The sequence below is a fragment of the Apis florea genome, unplaced genomic scaffold, assembly GCF_048593485.1.
Source record: "Apis florea isolate Af1SG1 unplaced genomic scaffold, ASM4859348v1 contig_1645_pilon, whole genome shotgun sequence".
In the NCBI taxonomy this organism is placed as follows: domain Eukaryota; kingdom Metazoa; phylum Arthropoda; class Insecta; order Hymenoptera; family Apidae; genus Apis; species Apis florea.
Window position 1 is genome coordinate 469,963 of NW_028256430.1, and position 26,996 is coordinate 496,958.

The window sequence follows — 26,996 nt, forward strand, 5'->3', positions numbered from 1 at the left end:
TATTATGTTTATTAAAAATTTTATTTTATAATTAAATATTTATATAATCATATAGCTATTATAGGATCATCGAAAAAGTTAAAACGAATCAATACGCAACCGAATGTTTCTAACTGAATGAAATCGATCAAGTTATACTCAATTAACGTGTACCTTTATATCCCTCGACTTATATCCCTTGCAATTTAACGAACGATAATCTAACCTGTAAATTGATCTGTAGTTAGATCTTTCTCGTTCGATCATTACTTCAAAAATTCAAGTGGTCCCTATTTAAACTAAAATCAATATCAACGGCTTAGTCGAGTAAAAATACACTAACCCGATAACGATTACTTCGTGTCCCAAGTGTTCAGTCACCTGCATTAATCTAATTATGAATGTTCCGCGCTATTCGTGTCTCTGGATATATCTATGCAGATCCATTTACCATTTCATTTGTCGTTTATATCGCATCGTGCACGCGAGGAATGAATTTTTATATCATCGAAACGCATTTCTATTCCATTGACAGCGTCTTATCGAGACTTAACTCGAGACATCGAATGATTTTTAATTTTTTTTCTAAATTGTTTTTAAATTAGTTAACAGTCGATGATAACGTTAATTAAAAAAACGAAAATTACGTTTTGGAGAATTATTCTCAAGAATTATTTTTTTCTGCATAACAGTGAAAATTACTGTCTCGAGTCACTCTCATTATAATATTCACTAAAAAATATTTCTTAGAGGACAATTCTCAAGAGTATTTTTTGCTAATAGATTACATTGAGAATGAAAGTTACTCTCGACATCACTCTCTAATGAATACATTCCGAGAGTAACTTTCATTCTCGACGCAGCGTCCATTGCAAATAACTCTCGAGAGCAACTCTTTAGAGCAACTACTTAAATGTTACTATTCTTAAATGTAATCACGCTCTTAGTTTAGATCTACCAGTATTCCGCGATCTGAGATAAAGTCTTTCCTCTTGCAAGAAGAAAAAGGAGGAGATGCTATTTCATTCTGTACGGAGCAGAGCCAGAATGGCAACTCAAAGGTTCACCAACAAACCACAATCGAGTTATACGCAAGAAAGGCAACCCTCTTCCTTCTATAAACAGATTGACTGTAGTACATACAGCTACGTAGACTGATACGTACCACTTTGATATGACGTCACATTTTCTGCGAGACCAGTGCGCATGAAACGCTACGTATGGAACATTAAGTTGCATCGCGTGTGCACACAACCAGCAACGCTTTGTACACCGGACAGACCAGTGGCGTAAGTCGAAACCATCGATCGGAAAGATACGTGCCATTGAAATTCAAATAATCTCGAATATTATTGTTGCAATTGCTTTTATACCGCCTCTTCGCTAACACGTTGCTTAGTTCCGTTGTACAGTTGAATCGATTAGAGAATGAGCTAGTTAACTACTTAATCCCAAATTTTTTCTTTTTCTTACTTTGTTGCTCGATCGAAATTTAAAAATATGAAATATTTTCAAATCAAGAATGATCGAAGTGATTCGATTCAATTTGTTTCTAGATATAATATAAATTGTAAAGTTTTAGTTATTATAAATTAATATTTTTGTGCTATTAATAGAATTTATGTTTTTCTTTATGAAAATATATACACATTATACATTATACACACAGTAGTGCATGTATTGTTAATAATTAATGCAGAAAATAAATTTAATTGAAACTAGAATACACATGTTTATTTTTTAACTTAGAATATATATTATTTTTATAACTTTATATTTATGTTATAAAAAACAAAAGAAAAAAATTGTTACGTTTGCAAATAAAAATTATTTATTATAAGTAATTTATAGAAATAAATTAAATTATAAAATTAAATAAATTGAGCGAGAAAACGATGCACGTAACGTGTAACAACATTTTTGAATTTTCTATTTTTAATTCTAATAAGATATTTCAATGAGTAATCATAATTTTTATTAAAAAAATAAAAATGTAAATTTCGATAAAATATGTAATTTTATATTTTATATATAAAACAAAATTATTTAAACATAATAATTATTAATTATTAAATAATGAGATTTGTAAAATATTTTCTGTAATATACAATTTTTTATATTTGTTCAATATAATATAATATAATATTTTATATTCAATAATTTCCAAAAAGATATGAAATATCTTTTTCTATATGATTTAATATGAACTTTACCATATATTAAAATATATAAAAATTTACTATTACAATTAAATAGAATTATTATAATTAAATATAATAAAATATATTAAATCAATTTCAATATTTTTCTTACATTTTTCTTTCTCCTTTTTATAATTAGAAATTTTCATGATTATATAATTATTTTAAATGAATATGAGTTTGAAATGAATATTTTGCGATACTAAATATATTATATTGAAGATTATAACAAATAATTGTTTTATTTATCAAACAAAAGAAAAAGTATTAAATAATACATTAGCAAATATTAATCTCTTTTGTTCTGTAAAAGAAATGTGAAAACTTTCAACTGTCATACCTGTTCACTTCTAATGATATTAAATATCAATATCTTTTCCAATAAAAGCTAATGATGAAAATTATTTTTCTAAATACATAAAACATATATTTATGTATCACATTTTTTCTTGTCACAAATATATCAACAGAATCATCCTATTAAATACAAGTAAATTACAAGATAAATATACACTTAAAAAAACACTAGTGAATCAAAGTCATACAAAACATTAAATCCAATTAGTACCGCAAAGAATTAAACTACACCAATTACTTCAACTAATTTCTCTTATCTGATCCATTCAAAACATTTAAACATATTATACTACTTGATACAAAGAAGATCCAGTATGTTCTTTCCAACTATTCAAACATAACCTAACTCATGCGCACGAATATATTCGAAGACTCAAAGCGGAATCAGAAATGCAACTATGGTGGCGCATCGAATGCGGCACAAGTAATAAGACGCGTACATGGTACATATATGTATATATGTACTTAAATAAATATATATGCTCAAATAAAAACGCGTGCGAGTACAATTGTTTAAGCAGGTTCTCTCGACTGAAGTATGGTGGAGTTCAATATTTATTACGATGTCGCCAGAGGTCGCGGAGTTAAACTACAAAGGCAACAGGGTCAGCATTGAGCCGCGACCAAAGGAAAACGACGCGACAGGTCGCGATAAAAGGAATGTGACATAAGTTGGGGGTTGCTTATCGATATTGCTTGAAAATATGCAACGACACTGCGCGAGAAGAAAAGTCATTAACACGACGCTCGGCGCAAGAAACGCAGCGATAAGGTATCACGCGGTTTCATCGACGGGGTACCCAGCTAAGAAATCCTAGCAATCGCAAGCGAAAGCGCGCGCGCACGCGCACATATGCTACCGCATCGAATTAACTAACGTATAGACCTGAATAAAGAGCGGAGGAAAATAAATGCGCGCATAGCAAGTGGGCAACTTTAGAAGTGTATGTATTACACGCGATAACGACGCTATTAATACAATATGTTAAAAGCTTTTTGTATGCCATCGCGTTCATTGTTGCTGTATCGTAGCACGTACTACCGCGATATTTTAATATATCAATGAGTAACCTCGGAAATGGAAGATCTATGGAAGAAAATTATTCAATTCATTTTAAAATATATCTATGTATTTTAGAATGCTTATTTGAATTGAAAACTTGATTGCTGGTTTTGATCATTGATTAGAATGAAAAAAGTTCATAATATTATTTTTTTTTAAATGGAAGTTAAAACAATGAAATTTACAACTATAATTGAAAATTCACCTTTATCTGTATTTATCTTATAAAATCATGTATATATTTCAATCTTTGTAAATAGGTTGTAAGTATAAACTGTAACTTACAATACTTTCTGTGGTTTAATATCCAGATTTTATATTAACAATAAAATAATTATTATTTGATTTTCGAATTTTTATTAGCTATTTTTTTAATTTGTTAAAAATTTGTTTATTAATAAAATATTAAGTTAAATATTAATAAAATATTTTTTAAAACTTTTAAAATTTATTATAATTCATTTTATGTTGCATAACAACAGATAATATTTTTCAAAACAATGGTTAAAAATGATTCTCATGAATTTCAAAATAAACAATCTAATAACAATACATTAGCATTAGTATTATAAATTTATATTAAAATTGTTATTGTTTCAGTATTATGAGAATAATAATTGCTCCAATATAAAAGAAATATGAATTGCATCTTTTTTATTGAAATGAAATATATATTGAAAAATCAGATATCAAGTTATTAAAGTAACTTTAATTTAAATATATTAATATATTTAAAACACAAATTCGACAAATATAACTATACCGTAATTAAATTCGAATAATTTGTTAATTATACGAATAATTACAACAAAACGAAAGAATTTCACTTTATGCTTATTTTATTTACGCTTTATGAAATTTTATATTATGAAATTTTTACTTCTTCGATTAATTTTATGAATACCAAACATTTTTGCATTCGGTCTAGACACTTATAAATAATTTCTTGTTTGCAAATGCAATGCTAAAACGCAAGTTATAACGATCTTTGATCTTATTAATTATTAATCTCGCCTGTTACGTAAGTACTATGATAATTATTCCGACTAATTGAATAATTGATTACAGATATTTAGGATTTACTGTCCGGAAGGAATAACAGATATTTCGTTCATTTATCAGCGGCTGATAACTTTGAAACTGATAAGAATTCTCTTCATATACCGTGAACCTTCATGAACCGTATCGTTCTCCCCTTGAGAATGATATAATTTGCATAAAAATCGCAAAATTTTACATTTTAACTATAGCTGAACGAGTATGATAGCTAGACGATGTAAACAATCTGTCAAAACACGAATAGCAGATGTTCTAGATGCTGTAAGAACAAAAAATGAAAAGATAACATAAGAAATATATTGACAGTCAACTTCAAAAATCATTAACATAGCAGCAAAGTCTTATTATAACCCGTACAACGAAGATACCGATTTTTTTTTTTTTTTTTTTGCATTATCAACGAACATCGAGAAGCGGGTTGTTTTTATTATATATATATAAAACGATGTCGATGGTTGTTTTGTTCGTACTTAAAACAAAAGATTCTTATGTATTATGAAATAAAATCGATATTATATTGTAGATCTATTTTAACCCCAAAGAATCATACGGATTTCTAGCAGATCTTTTCATTGCGAATTCTTTTTAATACTTGCTCATATTTACTTGTTAATATTTATTATAATCAAACACAATGACAATTGGTGAAGGTGAAAGTGTGAAGTAAATGGACATATTGATTTTGATTTTTATTGAATCGCTTCGTATATTTAATTCAATAAATATAATCTATGGAAAATTTTCTTATTTCTCATGATTCAAATTAGCTTTGAAATTTCAAACTCGTTTCCAATTCGTCTTTATATATTATTAATATATTAATATCGATCAATAATAAATATAATGAAATCAAAATAAACATATTAAAATATTTCAATGATCATTTAATAAATAAATAAATACCCAAAAAGAAAGTTCTATACTTTGAGATATATAAATATATATATAAATATATTAAATATAATATATATAAATATATTAAATATATATATATATTTAATATATTATACATGCAAAACATAAAATTTTCGAATTTGAAATCTTATTTTCCGTTTATATAAAATTATTAAATTACATTTATTTTGTAATTTTTTTTTTGTGGTAATATGTTACTTTTTTAAAATTCAGCAGCAAAATTTCACTAAACTTTGATGTTAACCGCGATTAAAGTATATCTCTACCAATATTATTATATTAAAGATAATTTTTAATAATTATACCATACGATTATATTATGATTATAGACATGTGAATATACATTTTAGAATTTATAATTTGTAATTATCTATAATCACCTATTTATTTATATCCTAAAAATAAATTTCTCATTCTGCATATAAGAAAGATGAATAAAATATTCTAGTATTTAATTATAATATATTATAATAGTATTAAGATCTTTTACAATTATTTAATGAACAAAAAAATTATTTTTCAATAATTCTTATTTTAATATTTATAAAAATATATGATAAAAATATATAAAATAAACAATTTAATTTCTATTTTCTAGTATATTCGAATAAATATATTTCATTCATGGCATATATCTGTGTATATACATGCGTATATAGATATAAAAAAAGATAATTGTATTAAAATCTAATCAAAATCAATTTTATATTGTCATAAGTCAATAAAAATTATAAATCTAATCTGATATTATAGATTTTCAAATGTTAATTTCATTGTGAATTTTCATAAATAATGCATATATGAACGAAAATTAAAAATATCTATATTAAAAGAATTTACATTTTATATTTTTTAACTCTACTTTTAATTTTCTTAATTAGAAAGTTGATAGTAACATGTTTACAATTATTGATAAATATATATTTGTATGTTTGAAATATAAAAAATTAAAAGCAAAAATAAAGATATATTTTAACCTCAAAACACATAATATAAGAAAATAATATAAAATATCTAAATACTTGATGTAGTTTTTAATAAATAAGTAAATTTTTATTTTATTTTAAAATTTTATTTTTTTTTGTTCATTTGCATTAAATTTTTTTATTATTTAATTATGAATTCAATATTAAAAAATCAATTTTGAATAGCTTAAAAATCATAACGCTTGTAAAGCATAAATTCAAAAACGTTAAGAATCATAGTTTTCAATATTATTAGTAGAATGAATATTGCATTTCAAAGTAATTTTCACGAAAACTATTAAATTGTTATAATTACTTATAATTTATAAATTATTGAAATATAATATATATAATTATTATTTTCATATTTAAGTTATAATTTGTACTATCATATTATAACGTTTATTGTTAAACAAAATTTGTTTCAAAAGGATAATAATCATATTTTCAAAGAATTTATCATTAATACTTATATAGAAAGGATTTACAAATATCGATATAATTGTGAACATGGTTAAAAATATGGTTAGTATTGTTATTAACCATATTCTCTAACACTAACAATATTCGAAGTATCTAATTAACGACTAATTCCTACAATTCTATTCAAGATATAAATGCATATTTGAATAGAGTAACGGTGATATTTAAACGGAACACGAACAATTATAGCATTGAAAAATAAAACAGAGATTTTTTTCAACTATCTATTTCTTGTGCAAAATTACCTAAATTAAATTGAAAATGCAACTTCGACATGATATTCACTAAAAATGTTTATCAACACGATCTTTGAGGAATTTATTGTAATAACGATAAATAATAAACGCTCGTTAATTGAAAAATTAACAAATAAATAAACTAAACTGATAAGTTATATAGTATTGAGAAATATATGAAGATAAAATTGATCTAAAAAAAAGAAGAAAAAAGAAAAAAAATGCACAAATATTAAATCAATGCACTTTTTCAATAAACTATTTCATGGCAATGGTTCGCTTCAGTTATAAATAGAGTATCGATAAAAATTATTTTTAACGAATATTAAAGGAAAAAATTAATATGAAAGTTGATAAACAAGAGATTTGTTCAAAGTGTAAACTTTGATATAGTTTTCACAGAAAAGATGCACTGTACAAAATTCTACCTATTACAGTGAACCTCTATGGCGAATTTATATAACATTTCAACTCGAAAAATACGTAGCATGTGCACGTACGATAAATCTTGTTATAATTATAAATAAATTAGAAGCAGATAAAATACACAACACTTACTAAGGCTTAGCACCATTAAGAATTACATAGAATTGATAATCCTTGATCGCTGGTTGCGTTTATAGCACTTTTGTACGCACAGAACCATCTTGCTCAATTATTATCCTAAGTCACCCAAAGAGTTACTTTCCATTCAGTTCCGCCGCAGCATGATCAATCGTACCGCGCAAAGCCGATATATTACGTACAAGTATTAGCGTCTAAATTCTGGAAACGCATTCAACAATAACACAAACACTTTGAGAAAAATCCCAGTGAACACGGTAAAGTGAAAGAACGTTAATATGCACGTATATATACAAATCGACTGAAATTCATCGAAAACCATGTACGCGTAACGGACCACAAAAGGTTAGGAAGAACAGAGTTTAGAGTACGAATCAAGACTCGGCAAAAATAAACGACACGAAAATTTGTTATTATATATGTAAGTATAAATGTCGTGTTAACTAGAGATACGAAAATAACAGAGAAAATCCTAAGGAAAGAATGAAGCACAATTAATACACAACAAATGCGAGGAAAAATCGCGATATTAGGTTTTACATGGCGTACATTAGGCGCACAATTCTTACTAAAAATCACACCGAATTCGCGAAATTCACGTACCGCGTCTACTAGCTCCATCTTGACTCGTGAGTTAAGCCGGACGCGCACGTTCTTTCTGTTCGTCGTCCTCCTGGTCGTCGTCGTCGTCGTTATCGTCGTCGTCGTAGTCGTAATCGTCGTCGTTGTCGTTCTGGTCAGCGTCTTCTAGTCGTCTCTCACTCACGATATACTATCGCGCACACGCTGCTGTTACTCACTAACACAATAAATCCATTGTGAGAGAGAATTCCTGGCAGCACATTCCGCGTGTACGTAAGTACGGATACGAGGGTGTACGGTGGACTTCGGCGCGCGGCTCTCTCGGCTCGACTCGAGGCGATTCGAGCCGAGTCGCTTGCTCGTTCGCGGATGTCGTCACGAGGTGAGGGAAGAGGCAGAAGAAGAGAAAGACGTGGGGAGAGAGGCGGGAGAAAGGGAGCCGATACGAAAGGGGAAACTGGTGGGGCAGCACAGTGAATGTAGAAGAGAGATAGAGAAACTTTAGGAGTAAAAGAAAGGAAGAAAGAGTAAGTGAGAAAGGGAAAAATAAGAAAGGAGAAAGAGAGTTAAAGAGAAAGAGAAAGAGGATTAAAAGAGTGACTGTGAGGAAAGATGAGGGAGGAGAGGTAAGTACGTGTATGGTCGTCGTATAAATAGACGAGAGACGATATAGGCATCGTATAGTAAGACTCCTAGGGCAGGTAGTGGATACTCGTGACAGCGATGAAACTACCTCACTTACTTGCACCGTGAACATGGAGAGTCACTGACACACAATACAAGAAGTTCGCGCACGTGCATACACATATACTGGCACGCACACATGTTCCATACGCAACTATGTTCCCACAAGAAAGCTCACGAACGGGCGCGAGCGAGCGAGCAAACGAATAGTACGCACACAAAAGAACATTCTCGCGGAGCGACTTCACACGCGCACGCGTAGCAACACACATATGTACACTAGAGCTGTGAATGCCATCGTCGCTGTGGTGTGTTGTCGTCGTGGTCTCGTAGACCGCCACTCCACCGTGTCACCTATGCCGTGAGTATTGACGATGAACGTAAGAGTCGACACGAATTCCCGGGAACCATCGGCACCGCGCCACAACAATCCGGGCTTCTACTGCCCTTGCCACTGCTGTAATTTTCGTCGGCTCTTTCGACCAAATGCGCGTGCACTCACATCACGAAAATCCGTCACAGTAGACCGACCGACCAACCGGGAGAGATGGCGACTACAATACCACGACACAGTCATGACGTCGTCATCGGTGCATGTTCCATGATATTCTTATTTACCATAGTCGAAAAAACGCGAACCACTATACCACCAAATTATTGACATCTTTTCTGTCGAATATACATTTTTTCTTTCTTTTTCACTCGAATTACACACGCGATCCCTCTCTCTTTCTTTCCGCCTCGCTCTTTCTCGTCACATGCACACGTATGGACTCAGACTCAGTTGCTCAACTGAACTGCCTGCGACTTGTCGAGCCATATAACCGAGCAGGCATCACGCACACATTCAATCACTATACTACTACTATTACCACCACTACCGCCACCTCTACCGCCACCGCTACTACTACCTTCTTCTCCTCGTCCTCCTCCACCACCGCCTTTACTTCATATCTTGTCGACCGCGTATAGACATACACACGCGCATAGCTGCATACACACCACTGAACCGTTCGAACCAGCCGAGACGACGCGCGCGCACTCACTGACAGCCGCTACTTCACTCACACCCGGAACGCGCTACTTTACGGACTCTCACTGCCTTACTCACACATTACCGAGTTTTCTGTATAAAACGATCGCTCACAGACGCTTGTCAGCTCGTACGTGTAAAAGCCTCTAACCCGGAGCACACACCTACGCACACTAGTGAGCACTATACCGCCGACGGACTGTAGCCTCAGGACCGTCGTCACACTCCCCGCGGACCCGTGGATTCACGTTCCTACCGCTTTCTTGGTTTCAAGGAATTCCTCCATACATCTGTTCCTCTATCTTTTACTTTAAAGAATATTATGTTTTTGAATTTAATATTAATCGATAAAATTTCGTTTTACTTTCTATTATTATTTTAATGTTTTATTATAATAATCACTATTTAAATCATAAATTATATATCATAGTATTGCAAATACTTTGGATAGCAAATAAAATATGAGATTTTTCTCCTGTTTTATATTTTCAATCTAAAATTTTAATAAAAATATTTATCTAATGAAATTAAAAATGATTAAATATTTAAAAAAAAAATCAAATATATCAAAATAATTATATATTTAAAAATATTTAAAAATATAAATTATTAATTATTGTTAATTATTAATGTATTAATATATATCCATATAATAAATTAAAAAAAAATTATTACTGTTTTTTCTGTAGAAAATTATATTCTATTTGAAACTTCTCTGAATAAAGGCATAAAGAATTCTATTCTGATGCTCTTGGTAATTTTGATCTATTCTTTAACGATCAGCGCATATTAATTCATCGATATTAAGTAATGATCGATAATTTGATAGAGTTTAAAATATACATATTTAATATATGTAAAAAACAAAAAAATATTTTATAAAAAAATACAAAATACAGAAAGTATGTAAAAAATAGTTATTATAATATAAAATTATTTATATTTTAGATTATTACATATAGAATATTTTTTGTAATATATAATTCATATTATTTATATTTTATATTATTTGTCACATATTTAATATATTTAACGCATTGATATTGTTAAATTATTAATAATCATAAGTTTAAGTTATTTAATTTTATTTTATGTTTGTTTGATGAAAATTGTAAGAATGAAAATTTAATCTAAATTATTGTGATCATTTATGATCTAATGATACTAATTAAGAATTAAAAATTTTAAGATAAAAAATATTAAAATATATATAAATATTTATAATATCTATGAAAAAAATGCGCATTAGAATTTCTTAAAAACATAGATATTTAAATATCTTTCTCTAATCATAACAAAATAACTTTTTAATACAGGATTTATATGTCAACGCTATCTATTTATTCTGTTCCTATTAAAACGATCACAAACGCGATAATTATATTCTCTCAGCTACATTTGCAAACCATTCGTAAACTACAAATATTTGCTCAAGATACTCAAACCGCTTGTGAGAGATGATCATCTGCTTGCCTAGACGTAGCAACTTCTAAGTCAACATCATTATTCATCGTTCAAAGCCTTCAAATAATACAACACACGAATCAGAATGAACAGTACCGAGATACATTGTTCGTATCACTTTTATTGCATCAACGTCTATTATTATCTGCTCATCTATATTTTCTTACTCATAAGGGATGTTATAAATGTTAAATAACTCAAATCAAATTCAAATATAATAATTATATAAACAAAAAATTATATAATTTATACACAAATAAAAAAGAAAAAAATTGTATATTTATGATAACTTATAAATGATATGAAATATATAAAAAAAAATATTAAATGAAAAAAAAATTAATTATTCATTAATTATTCATGATGCATTAATCTTATAATTAAAATTTTGTTTATTTCTATTTATAATTAATTAAAAAATTAATTAAAGTCTTTCACATTGATCAAAAAATTAGATAGTAATAATTATTATAAAGAATAAAATAATATTAAATAAATGAAATATACTATAAGTAAATAGAATAAAATTTTAAATAAGATATATAACTTGTCATCTTTCAAGTCCTATGCATTATAAAATGTTTAAAAAACTATCGTCAAATTTTGGCATATTTCGATTTTTTGAAAATCTGTAAGCAAAGCACTTGTTTTTTGTCAAGTGTTATGATCATATATTAAAATCTACGCCTCGTAGTAGACATCTGGCGTAACAGTCTTTCGTATGCCGTGCGTAAGCGTTTGTAGAAGATTCATGCGTTACACACATTTGCATGTACATATATTTATTACATGCAGAAATACCACCATGCAGAAACGAATATATATATATATTCAAAGGTTCTGTGTATTTATATGAGTAATTATATATATACTAGTATTATACAAGAAATGATAACATTATAGTTATAACCACTATATATAATTTCGAATAGATTAAAAACTTTTATTTTATCTAATATAAAAAAAATTATCTTCAATGTATAATCTCATTTTTATATTATAAATATGTCATTGTACAACTATATTTGATTATCATCAATTTTTATTTAATTTTATCATTAATTTTATTTAATAATTCATTCAAAATTTAAATCTAAAAAAAAAAGATTTATTTTAGCTAATAAATATTAAATCTAACAAATTATATTCTTTTATTATGTAAATTATATATTTTTATTATTTGTAAATTTATGCACTTTTAAATAAATAGTAATCTATAATCTTCATAATAAAATTCAAAGATTAAAATTAAAGATTTTTATTTTTATTTGTCCAAAAAAATGATCTCGAACTTATAATTTTACATTTTCATTTTATATATCAAGAGATTATTTTTTATTTTAAATAAATAATATATTTATATAATTATTCATTGATTTCATAGAAAAATTTATAAACAAATTTTTATTAATTTTATCGATGATCATCATAAATTATCGTGAAGATGTTTATTAATTTTTAAACAAACGATCCCTAATTATGTACAGCCCTGCACACAATCCATATATAAGCAAGTACGGCGTTACGGCGTAAGAAACGGAAAGAGAAAAAGAGAGATTCGGTGCATGCGTACATACATATTTAACTATACACTAGTATCGTGCGTGCATATCATTGGCGTAGAAACATTTCCTTCGTACATTTCCTAATAATTGAAAACACTTTCCCTAAACTATCTCAAAAATTACTATTTTCTTTTAACTGTTTAACTCTTAAACTTATTTATTAACTTAATAAAGACAATATATTTTTTTATGTGAAAGATTAATTATTAATAAAAGAAAATATAAAATTTATTTAATAGATATTAATTCACAAGCAAATTAGCAATATATAATTATATATGCATAACTCTTTTCTAATTCTAATTAGATCTAATATTTTTTCATAAAAATCGAATAATTGGAATGATTGGAAAAAAAGAAATGAAATAGAACACAAGATAGAATAAAATGCTTGATAATAATATATGTAATATTATATAGTGTCTATGCAGTATCATATGCAAAGAAAATTTTTAAGACTAGGATCATTTGAATACGCTATCATCTTATTGTCATTGTATCAATCCGGAAAATCTAAAAGTCTATTATTCGAAGGTTATTTAAAATGGTTATATGAATTCCACTTGAATTCTCTGTCAGAGGAGTAGAATACGTCCGGTAAAGACTTCATCAATGAGATACTGCGGGAGTACCTTGTAGTGACTCGACTCCCCTTCTGCATTTCCCTTCATAGACTTTCGTGCGCTGTCGATGAATGGCGTAACCTCGTTATGGGACTTCACGTGGATAGCCTCTGTGTTCTCACTAACTCCACGCGAGACACGAAAAAGGTTTCTTAGAAATTTGACATGTGCCAGGAAATAACGATGAACGTAATTTCTATGTATAATATTAATGACTATGTCGAATAAAATCATTTTCAAATAAATTGTACAGCAATTTTAAATAATGAATCTTTCTAAAAAATAAAAATCGTATTATATGTATTTTTTATATGTATCTATTTTAAATAACTAATTCGATTACTATTTGCTTTTGAAACATTTAACCATTATTGTTCATTAATTACCAATAACTTCTACATGATATCAATATTTTAATTATTTCAATTAGTTTTATTATAATTTTCAAGTGAATTAATATTTATGAAAATAATAATTTATATAAATTTAATTACTTACATAATTTGATTACAATAATATAAATTCTCATTTTCATCAATATAATATTTACTTATAATGTATAGAACAATAGAATTTTTGTTATAAAAATATGATCAATGTAAGAGAAAAATATGAATTATTAATATATGTATGTATATTATTAATAAAATATATATGTATATTATTAATAAAATTTATACTATTCGTTCAAATTTATTAAAAAAAAAAAAATTTTAATTTTTAAATTTTTCTAATTTGATAGTCAGAGATTATATAACATCTCACGAAAAGTATTTCTTATTTGTATATTATATTTAGAAAATTGTTATTCTTTTTCATCTTTATATTTAATTGTAAAAATCATATTTAATTATATATAATTATAGTATAATTTTAATATATTTTATAAAATAAAACTCGCGATGTATGATTAACGAAAAAAATTCAAATCAAACAAAATTAGATAAAATAACATAGCAAAAATAACTTTTATGTATACTATTGTAAAGAATAAGATGTTCGAAGAAAAATACAATGCAAAAGATATGGTGAATACATTTCAATGTTACTATTGTTACTTTAGGTCAGAAGCTATATTATTTAGTATACGGTATGATTCTATGAAGTATAATTGAAAAAAAAATAGAATTTTTCATTTTATTATTGAATTAAATTTGATTTTTAAATTATATTTTTTTATATTAATTATGAAAGTATTTAATAAACACAATTCAATTATGCCGTAGGAACATTTCCTCTAAAAGAGAAAAAGAAAATTATTATTTATAATATATCTGTACTGTTTATAATATTACAAATTATAATTATTAATTGAATGTTTAATCAATTTATATCATAACCAGTGCATGCTTACTCAAGCATTATAGAAGTTATTATGGTTCATTAAATTTATACCATGAAATTAATGAAGTTGAATATATAATAATTTTGCAAAAGAAAAGATATGAAATATAGAAACATTTTTTTCACTGTATAGTTTTTAAATTTATATTTCTATTTTCGCTGGAATTATCTGAAACGTAATTAATATCAATGTTATAAAGAATATTCCTTAAATGAAACAAGAAATTTCCATATCCAGTTACTCAATATATATCTATATTGATTTTTATAAAATGATTATAAATAATACAGTATTATTATAAAAAAGATTAATATATTTTCTCGCAACTTATTGAGCATACAATTTTAGCTAATAATTAACAGAATAAAAATAAACTATTCAAATGTTAAAATCATTTAAAATAGAAATCAATTGAAATTGCATTTTTCATCTGAAATCTCGCGAATCACATTCTACGTGAACATCTTTTATTTTCAAAGATGAAAGATGCGAAAAAATTGAACAACTCTGGTAAAGTATGATAAAACTTAGCAAGATATTTATTATCTATTACACGTGTATCTTCTCGGATAAAAACGATAATATACAATTAATTTATCCATGAAATAGTATATTTCCACTAGAATGAATCAAATCTCATTCTCACACATATATATAATAAAAAAAAAGAAGCTGCTTTATCATAATCTAATGTAATTTTTTTGCATCAATATAGATTTACCTTTATTGCGTTTCAAATATATTTTGAAAAATTTTTATTTTCAATTGCATGAAAAATTTTTTTATAATACGATTTGAGTCTCTTCTCAAATGAATTGGAACTTCTTAAGCTTCAATTTAATTTTTAGCTATAGAAAAAATTCACAATAGTTTATATCTTATGGCTTCGTTTCAACATTGTAGAAGAGATTTAAGTTGAATCGCAGAAAATATTTTATTGAACATAAAAGAAGAAGAAGACTTTCAAACTGCATTGTATTTTTTATAAAAGAAACTACTTCTAACTACTTTCTAATATGAAAAAATAATGAGAATAAGATTTAAATTAAAAATCGAAAATTATTAATTATACTGTACTGTATAATTAAATAGCAATTTATTTAATTAAATAAAAAATTGATAAAAAATAATTTAGACTCAGCATTAATTATTAATTTATTTAATATTAATTTTAATTTATTGAATAAAATTTTCATTTTAATTTTTGGCGAATTTAGAATTGCTCTCAATCTGCATTGAAATGATTAATTTTCATTAATAATATGCAATAAAATATACGACTTATGAACTTATTATTGTTTTATTGATAAAAAATGTCGTCTTTTATTAAATGCAAAAGAGAAGCAGAACCGGATCTGCATTTCTATTACACGAAATTGCTTGTTTTATACTTACTATTTAACCTAACCTATACACAATATACAATTTTTTCATACATATATTATTCATAATATTAATTTAAAAACTGTTAAAAATAGATTTGTCTCAATCCCTTTCGTTACAAATTCCTCAATTTTATTGTATCTAATCAAAAAATTGAAATAATTTTCTCAATAAATAACAATATCCAATATCTCATACCTATGATGAAATGTGAACAAAAGATTTTTCCGTGGTGAAATGTTAATGATGAATCAATAAAGATGCGACGAAAGAAGACGGCGACAATCGAGGAACGTTTTATGAATTTTACAAGAAAAAATAAAATTTAATAAAAAGACGTATAATCAGTTATAAGATTTATCTTTAAGTTTGAAATACAATGTGTGCCGAGTAGATACGATACTGCAGCCAAAGCAACGTTGAATGGGCCTCCGGCCTATTGGCTGGTCTCGGGTCACGTGTACACTGCTAGCATTCATTCTACTGGCAACTGATCCGCGTATGTTGTACGTGCATGGATAGTTTGATAGGGCCGATACCAAAGGACTATTTTATCCTTTTCGGAAAAATGCAGCAACAGTGTATCGAGAATGCATCTTGCTCGAAAAAGAGAAATTCAGCGAAGAATAGTTAAACAAACCATTACTCGAAAGAATTCTTGTATATCAGTATAATGATACATCGGAAATATACCATTGCCATTTGATATTATGAACGGTGTTTTCAATTTTCCCGGGCAAGCTAAAGATATGTTCGAATATATATAAAAAAAAAAAATACTACATAACATTTGACTATGAACATTATGTTATAAATATTATGTTATAAATTTATGATCAAATGTTAAATAAATGTTTAATATTGTGTATTATAAATTTGGAATTAAATATTTTATGTAAATTTTATATTTTATTATATAATGTAAAAATTAATCTCTCTCTTTTTAATAAAAACTTGTATTATTTAGAATAATATTCTCCAATAGAAGAAAAGCAGATTTAATGAATTTTAATTATTGCAGTAAAAAAATCATATCTTAAATGTTAAAAATATTTTATGTTAATGTTGCATGAAAATAATTCTCATATATATGTTATGTATATAATATTGAAATAAATAAATCATATATAAATAATTCATGATTAAAAAATTTTTATATTAAACAATTTAGGGGAAATTAGATTTTATTAAAATTTATTTAAATTAAATATTTTAAAAAGGAAGATTTTTGATTTACTTCATCATTTTTTTTTTTTTTTTGCTTTAATTAATTTGTTATTTCAATTTATATATGATATGTATTAGAAAAAAATATAGAAAATTTTAGAAAATATTTTTTTAAAAAAATATTCCAACTTTTTGACTGTAATATCTTATTACAAATATTATTTTACGTTGTCAATTATATTTAATAACCTAAATAATTATAACATATAACATTCACTTATAAAAAATCTGAATTTGTATTGTAATTTTTTAATACGATATCAAACGATGTATAGAAGTGAAAGCAAATAACAGATTTAAATTGAAAATAAATCTGAAATTAACAATATGTTTAAAACAATATAATTAAATATCTATTTACACAGAAATATATTTTTAACAATTTCTATGCTAATTATAAAATAATTTCTATCTTAATTATTTATTTCGAGATTATCATTTATATAATTAAAATATTATTGATTTGTATCGAATAATAGCAAACATACCTAGATACGAAATTCTTCAATGAATTTTCAAAGATAAATTAGATAAATTAATTTAAAAAAATACAATTATCAATGTAATGATAACATTGATCAATTACCTTAGCGATATAAAAATCAATCAATATAATTCGTGAACATTGTTATATTGTCAAAACTCAAAGATTTTGTCGGTACAGTCTGAGTAGTAATGATAATACTTGCGAATGAGTAATCGTCATCGACGACCTACGTTCATTGAATACTGACCATACATATGACGTACATTCATTTACTCGACAAGTGAAGAAGCAACAAATCACGGCAAAGAACTTACGGTCATAGAACTGACATCGACGATACTTGGAAGCAAAAACTTCTATATATGTATATGATATGATTTGATTTATCTAAATTTCATTAATTAAAGAAAATTTAAGATAGTAGATTAATCAAACTTCTAACAATTGAAATTATTTATCTGAAGGTTAATTTTTATAATATGAACGTGAAATTATAAGTAGTGGAGAGAATTTGTGCATTCGTATTATTTGAAAAATTATAGATCAAAATTATAAAAAATTAATAAATCATTATACAAGGAACGTACAGAATATTATAAATTTTAGAAAATTAACCATAAAATCAAATATTAATAATTTCCATTATTATATTCTAAATTATTAATTATAATTATCAATCTGATAAAATAATTCACAATTTTTTTGATATAAGAATTATTTAAACATGCATTTTTAACAAAATCAATAATATGCAATTAAAATATGACATCACGTTTAACATTTCCAATACCTTGTTTCTGGAAAAAAGATGCATTTGTATCGCTTTTTCATCTTAAATTAAACATCATTTGTGTAGATACATCAACTGATACTTTTCTATTGTATGCTTAAAAATCGATAGAAACATGCATCATACAGTTATCAGTATTGAAAATTTACACAATACATCGATTCAACAAGTCACGATGAAATTAAAAGATTAAGCAACTATTGTTGTTGGCACAATTTCGAAAGATCGCTTTTTTCTTGGCAAAATCGATTTTTAAAAATAGAGTTTCGAAAAAATCGCGGAATAATAAGAAAAATTCGATTATTTGTAAAAATAAAATAACCAGTCCTGTTCGATAACACAATTACGGTTCGATCGCCTTCGATAACCGATCACAATTATAGAATCATATGTAACATATTCCAAGACCGAGGTAAGAATTACATAATAAATCTATTGGTTGAAGAGCAAGACAGTGTGTCTCATGGTAACGATACACGGCATAATGTCTTTTTTCCTTCTTCATTGGTGGCAATAGCTAATCGATAACTGGTTGTCGTTTATGAGCAAGGAAAAACGAGTAGTGGCGTCGTGGAAGGACGTCAATAAGTTACAGTTAGTGTTTAACAGTACTCGTTGAATGAAAATCTACAAATAAATGCGTGAACGACGACAATGATATCGAGTCGATGCATAATCGCGTATTGGTAACAGAATCAACATACTATTACGCGCATTGTGGTTGACGGAAGAAACGTAAAATATTTTTTTTTATCTGTATCGTAAAATTATAAACGCATGATAACGTAATGGAACATTTAATGATGAGCTAATAACAGAATCGATAAATACTATTGCGCGAGTTGTACCCCTGGCAGAAAATATTCGATCATTCTTTATATCTTTCAATAGCTTGTCACTTGTTTCTACATCAACTGATATCGATGAAATTTTCAACTGTCATAAATCTACAAAATAGATAAGAAATCTATGGAGGAAGATAAAAAAAATTTGTAAAAAGCGACCTTTATTACTTTTTTCGTGATTCCAAATTGCAAAACTTTGTTTACACGTCATCTTGTAAATTGATCTTTTTAACTTTTCAAAAAAAAAACTTAAATTGCTTGCTACAATTTTAAGAAAGTTATTTTATTTTAAAAATAATTTAATCCTTTTCCAAAGATTATAATTGCTAGAAAATTAAACAATAACGATTTAATTTTGGAATTGTTAATATAATTTTCTTAAATAATTTTTTAATAAATTATTAAAAGATATCAATTGTTATGTTTGATTTTTATTAAAGTTTATAAATTTATTATTTTTTATTTTTAAAAGATATGTTTAAAAATATTTTTTTTTTCAATTATGTTACATTAAAACTTCTTAGAATTAAAGAAAAAAAATATAATCTTTATTTGTTTTCTAATCGTCCTTGAAAACTTGAAATTATTCTACGATTATTCTCAAAATTATAAATGCCAATCATTTTTAATTATAATTGCAAAAGCATAATCGTGTTTCATAGCTCAATGACATAACGCAGAAAAAATTGAACTTTCAGATAAATTGGCATCAAGTACATTGTCACGATATTTACCGTATCAATTTAAGAGGTGCTTTCGCACTTTATCGTATCGCAAAATTATCGAAGAAAAACCGCAGGAGTCCGATATGTAGATTATTCCTTATCGATCTCGCTCTAATAATAAATTTGCTACGATTGATTCGGTCTTAGAATCAGTTGACCTTTCACATTTAAGAGAGAAGAATCATTTTTTGGATGTATAAATATCTACACGTTCAAGATAAATAATTCTTTTAATCTTTTGAAAATTTAAATCTATTAATAATCATCTTTTTATAATTACGAATCAATTTCTCTATTATTCGCAATTCATTAACATTATTTCATTATTATAATCCAATAAACAATCGAGACAATAAACAATAATTATATAAATAAATCTTATTGCATGTGTATTCGAACAGATACTTCTTTTGTATCAGTATTTCTGATGACGCAAAAATAAATGTGCAATTTACTTTGATGCAATTCATTTCAAGCAAAAAAAGATGATCTTACATCGAACAATAAATTCCAGATACATATATATATATATTGAAAAACATTTAATTGACCATTAATGGTAGAATGAGGAACGAATAAAGAGATAGAAAGTGTAATAATCATAAATAAATCGAAGTAACTTGATGACTTTTCTTATTGTTACCTCCCTTCTCTTTTATTGCAATTTTTGATCGTGAATTGCTATCGCGCGAATAAAACTCAACAAATAAAATTTATATCGTGAAATTTTTACCGAATCGCGTACACAATGACCAATGATGGTAATTGGCAGAATCATCTAAGTGATATTGCCTTATGCACCTCATAATCACTTGCGCGCTACCAGACTGCCCGGCAGCACCACCCTGTTGTGCTATTATTACACGCAGAATCAATCGAAAGTCTCTATATATTTGCGTCACGCGTATCTCGTTCGTATGCATACACGTATACCAATGCAACTTACAGACGGTGGTTAATAGACGGGCTTTTGAGCTTGCAATTCCACATAATGTAATTTGTTTGATCACCCACTAGAGTATACAGGCGACGCACCTCAATTGAAACTCATGATCGAAGAACGCCCAGACTGACGCTAGTCGTTCTAAAAAAGAAGAGTCCTTGTTCGATACGTTTCTACTATTTTCTTTTTTTCTTTTTTTTTCTGTTTTATTTTTTTTTCTTCTATGACAATCTATTCAGAATGATATTTAAAAAAAGATACTTAAAGATACTACTAAAAATTCGAAATGTAATTAAAAAATACCAAAAAAAAAAAAAAAAAGGGAAGAAAAATTATAAAATGATAAACTTTACTATTTATAAATTTTTTTCAAGAATAGTGGAATAAGCTATTTTGATCTTATCTTGCATAACGATTGGAAAAAAATGTATTCACGATGAATTTCCGAAAAATATCGGATAACAATTTGTTTCAAATATTAATTTCGTTTATGTAAATCATTCTATTTTTTCAAATTATATAAATGGTTATAAAGAAAAGTTAATTTTGATAAATATCCGTAAAAATAAAAATGTTCTTTGAAAATTTCCTTTTTTTTTAAAAAATTTTTGTAAAAAAATTATTTACTGAAAAATTTTATAATAATATTACTTTTGTTATTATACACAATTAAATTTAGAAATATAATATTTATTATTATATGTAAATATTTAATAAATATATATATAATCAAAATTATACTATATTATTATCCTAAAAAATAATATTGATATTTAAATTATAATCTAATATATGAATACCATATACATTAAAATAAACAAATCTAAAAATAAAAAATATAATTTATATAACAAAAAAATATTCACTTTCTAATTTTCCATTTTCAATTGATTTCTACGATTAATTATATATATATATATTTTACATAATATTTAAAATAAATATTTCACCACAGAACTCAAAAATTTGATAAGTTTCATAAAAAAAAACAACATGTATGCGCGATAATAAATTGAGAGTTAAAATAAATTTAAAATCAGATTACAATATCAAACTAAATGTTCGCGTTGGAATTAAACAATATCCGAAAAAGAATGGAAGATAACTTTGTCAAGCGAAAGTTCAATCTCCTGTCTAGTTTGGTAATGATAAAACCGTCATCGAATCTAACCGATCGTCGAGTGCGTGTGAACGCAACCGGATACGCTCTCGAAAATATTTCATTCAACGTTCAGTCCTGGTGTCGCCATGTGCCAAGCATTGACCGTGGACGACGTCTAGCGTGTGTCTATAGACCTATTCGTCGTCTATTAAAAGAGTAGTAGGTTGCAGTCTCGCGATTACATATACATACCTGTAACCAGCATATATAGTAATACGTGTACGATAGCACTGTCACGAGCGTGGCCCGACGACGACAACGACGTCGACGAGTTGCATGCGCGGGCGTCTCGACGCGCTTCTCAGTGACCCTCATAAAGCGTCGGTTCAACGGTAGACGCGGTTAGCAACAGATTTGATCAAGATCGGATTTACCGACGAATTAAAAAGCCACCTTATCCGCTGTTCGTTAAAACGGTTGGAATTTGCGTGGCGCTTCGCGCAACATGATTCCGTCTCCGTCATAATAAAATACAACGCGGCCGGAAGTGAAGTCTGCCACGTAAGAAGTGGTTAACATTTTCATCGGTTACAACGGCGTGAGACCATTACGAGTCGAATTTCAGAATTATTTCATAACTAATGGCGACTTGCCCAATGTCTCATTGATTGGCAACGATGATAAAGAATACGTGGAAACAATATTTGAATTTCTGGGCCTTTTTGGCATGCGCCACCATTCTGCTACCCTTCCTCCGTTTTTGCCTTTTCTCTTACACCCAACTATACGAACTAATATTAATAACCTTTGTTTCGTTTGTAGTACATTATTTATAGAAAAATTCAATAATCGCGTGGCAAGAACGCGTACTTTAATGCGAAACCGGCTATTGAGATTTGATTCCCCTTCGCTGCGTGAATTTAATTGTCACGAAAATAAAAAAAAAAAAAAGATAACCGAGATGCGATTATCTAAAATATAAAGAAAATTTAAAAAGAATTAACATGCGATCTTGTGTAGGAAAGAGCAAGAAACCGCACATAGCAACAACCATTCATGTCGAATATACGAGAAATTTTTATATCAAATAATGTATTTCATGAATAATAAAAGATAATTTTTTTATCCTTTTGATTTTTTTAATATATTCAATAATTTTTAAAACAAAATCTATAAAAAAGATTAACATATGGACGATGAATGATAACAATTAAATCGATAAATCATAAATGTATATCTTTCGTTAAAAAAAAAGAAGAAAGTGAGAAAAAAAAAAGAAAAAAAATATTCTTACTTCATCGATTTAATAAAAAAAACATAGCATGGAGAGAAGCAATATTTTAGATTATGTGAGAATGATTATGCATGATGCAACGCTTTTAGCGGAAATTTTATCAAAAAGATTAATAGATGAATTTATAGAAATATTAAAGATATTTTTTGCCGCGCAATCTTATTAGCCTTCCGTGCATAGAAGTTACATAGCTTAGTTTGCGCTGCATCAGTGACCTGAGCAGCGAAAGTTCTTTTGTTTACTTGAAAATCACCATTTCATATAATTACACGAGTTCTTTTCATATTTCGAAATCATATTTCGAAAATATAAAAGACAAACGTGTATAATATAAGATGAGTAATATGTACCATCAAATGATCAATTAGAACCTAACCTCTTTAATTAACGCAGATTCAAAAAAATCTTTCTTTTGAAAAATGTACAATGAATTATTGCTGGCAACAGAATAAAATATGCAAAGTAAATTGAATGATACTAAAGACAATAAAAGCATGGTGAAGCCATTACGAGACTAAGCCAGTTATAATACATAGTTACAGCCAGTACAATACTGCAAAAATCTGGATCATACTTAACTGGGGAAAGATGAAATTTTACATATTTTTGAATTTCAGTTTTGATTTCGCATGAATTTCTATCATATAATTCCAAATATTGCATAATATAAAAAGAATTATTTAATATAATGTTAACATTTAATTAATATAAAAAAAATTAATACGATCAAAATAATATCGATGTCATAAATGCTAAAAAATATTATATATATTAAAATAGTAATCTAGTAAAATAAAATAGTAAAATAGACAATTATACATAATCGATAAACATGTTGTAACATGTAAAGATGATACGTCGAATGATGATACATCGAATGAATTTGTTATCCGATCGATTGCAACTTTCACGAGCGCGAGTTCGTTTTGTTCACTATTTTACGCTGCACTTATATACGCGTCAGATCACGCCTAAACATTACGTTGAGATAACCACACGTATCTTTGATTCATATACAATATTGTTTGTGTCACGAATGCGTTCGATCCCGTGGAGCTCACGTGCCGTAAATTATTCGGTGAGAATAGCAGAGCAGCCGTGTTGCAACGCATGCGCATGCTCGCACTCAAAGCAGAAATTAAACTGTGGATCGCTGCGATCGAAATAACTCGCGACGGAGAACAGGTTTCTACGGGTTCGTACGATAGGATTTGCACCGTAGATAAATTTATGGATTCACGATATTAAAACAAAAAATTTTTTTGTTATTGATTATATTCTCTTTTAAATTCTGGATACTAACATGTTTGTTATATAATTAATTCATTTTAACATAAAATATCTATGTATTTACATAAAACTTTTGCAAAGAATTCAAATAAATTATTGTTTTTCAAAAAATTATATATATTCTATTATTATATTTTTATAAAATAACATTTTCTGCTTAATTTTGAATATAATTTAATAATTGGCAACATATTGCATAGTACTACGAAATAGAATTGACACTAACCAAAAATTAGATTATACAATGTCTAAAAAACTCCACGGTCATCTACCTTTTTTCATCTCAGTCTATCTTGAGCATCTATTTTCAGGTCACATCGTGCGTATACTACTATTTTGTATTTCATTCGCATATATTACGCGTAGATATACCTACAGGCTTACGTTGGCGCACAGTTTCACGTCAGCCGAGTGGAACGAAACTTAATTGCATTTTCATCCATGCTGTTGACTACGAACAGATTTAATTCCTAACCTCACTCTTTATTCTTTTTGTTTATTCTTCTCACCGAGAATGATGAAACTCAGACAGAGCGTCATGATAAGCATTCTTTTTTTAATCTATCTTTCTTTTTCACTCTCATATTTTGTGACAGTGTCGGCCCTGAATCGGTCTTTACCTGCGGCCTCCGTAGTGTCCGTGGCAACGAGCTCACGCGAGTCCGAACAAAGGCGAAGAGGCGGCTGCGTGTTGATAGTAAGGGTAAGGAAGAAGGGGAGGAAGAAGAGGAGAAGTAGGAGGCGATAACAGCCGATATACTCTTCGTTCCGTGTACAGGCGGCGTTGCTATCGCGGAACTCTCCTCGCTTGGAAACCACTATCGTAGCACCAACGCACCTTCTTCCATGTTGCATGCATGCAAATTCAACGCCAAGTACCACTAGCATTGACGTTCACTTACGACAAATGCAACACAACACGCCATAGCCAAGCACAAAAAAAAGATGTCACCGGTAACCGTGCACTCGCATCGGGTTTTCACGTATCTTACGGCACAACCTCCGGTCCAGGACTGATGCACCACGGCTACAACGCGCACGGACCCTAGTCACGGCTACCACAAGAAAGAGAAAGAGAGAATCGTGACGCGCGATGCTCGGTCAGGCGCCATTTACAGAAACGCACGCACCGCCACTAGTTCTCTCTAACCCTATGTCTGTCTCACTCTTACTACTTTCATTTCCCCCACTTATCTACTCGCAACGTACCTCCCTCTCTTTACCCTAGTTCCGTCTTTTTCTATCTTATTCTTCCCCTTCTGACGTATCTATCCGACCTATCCCAATTACAGCGAACGTCCTTGAGGTGACTAACACCTTGTCGTCCACTGCTTGTGGGAACGAAGAGGGATGCATGAAAGCGCTGCTGAAGAGGTGGAAAAGATGGTGATAGTAGTGGAAATGATGGAGGTGGTGAAGAAGGAAAAGGAGGAGGTGAGTGGAACCACCAAACCCTCGTTGTTGAGAACACGCGGTGACGAGGAACTATGCTTTGATGTTAGTTGGAGAACAAAGACAGAAAGAAAAGAGCGGCGAATGCCGCATGTAACGCTTAGTCTTTCTTGAAGCTGTAAGTAAAAGGAGAGGGAGTAGGATGAACCATGCTTCTTAAGTGTCTGTACGTGAGAACGAGGAGGTTATTCACTGTTCTACGGAAATGTTCGAGCATGATGATGTTGCCACAGTAATGTGCCTTTTATAATCTCTGATAGTTATATGAATTCATTCGTAATGTTTATGATACTAATGTAAATTATCGATAAGGCAATAAATACTACAGTTTTTTAAATTA

The 26,996-nt window shown here is 28.0% G+C and overlaps 1 protein-coding gene across 1 annotated transcript; it reads left to right on the forward strand.

Annotated features, from left to right (window-relative positions):
- The first annotated feature begins 24,983 nt into the window (after positions 1-24,983).
- On the forward strand, positions 24,984-26,996 carry LOC147658767 (uncharacterized). Its single transcript, XM_086907888.1, has 3 exons — positions 24,984-25,109; positions 25,801-25,907; positions 25,983-26,996. Exons 1-3 carry the CDS (start codon positions 25,025-25,027, stop codon positions 26,130-26,132), a joined length of 342 nt encoding a protein of 113 aa, XP_086764014.1. The 5' UTR covers positions 24,984-25,024; the 3' UTR covers positions 26,133-26,996.

Excerpts from the sequence above, each read along its gene's own strand:
- LOC147658767 (XM_086907888.1), top strand. The coding sequence starts at position 25,025 with ATGCGCATGCTCGCACTCAAAGCAGAAATTAAACTGTGGATCGCTGCG. Across the intron at positions 25,110-25,800 it reads CGGAGAACAGGTTTCTACGG|TGTCGGCCCTGAATCGGTCT; the intron begins GTTCGTACGATA and ends ATTTTGTGACAG. Across the intron at positions 25,908-25,982 it reads GCTGCGTGTTGATAGTAAGG|GCGGCGTTGCTATCGCGGAA; the intron begins GTAAGGAAGAAG and ends TTCCGTGTACAG.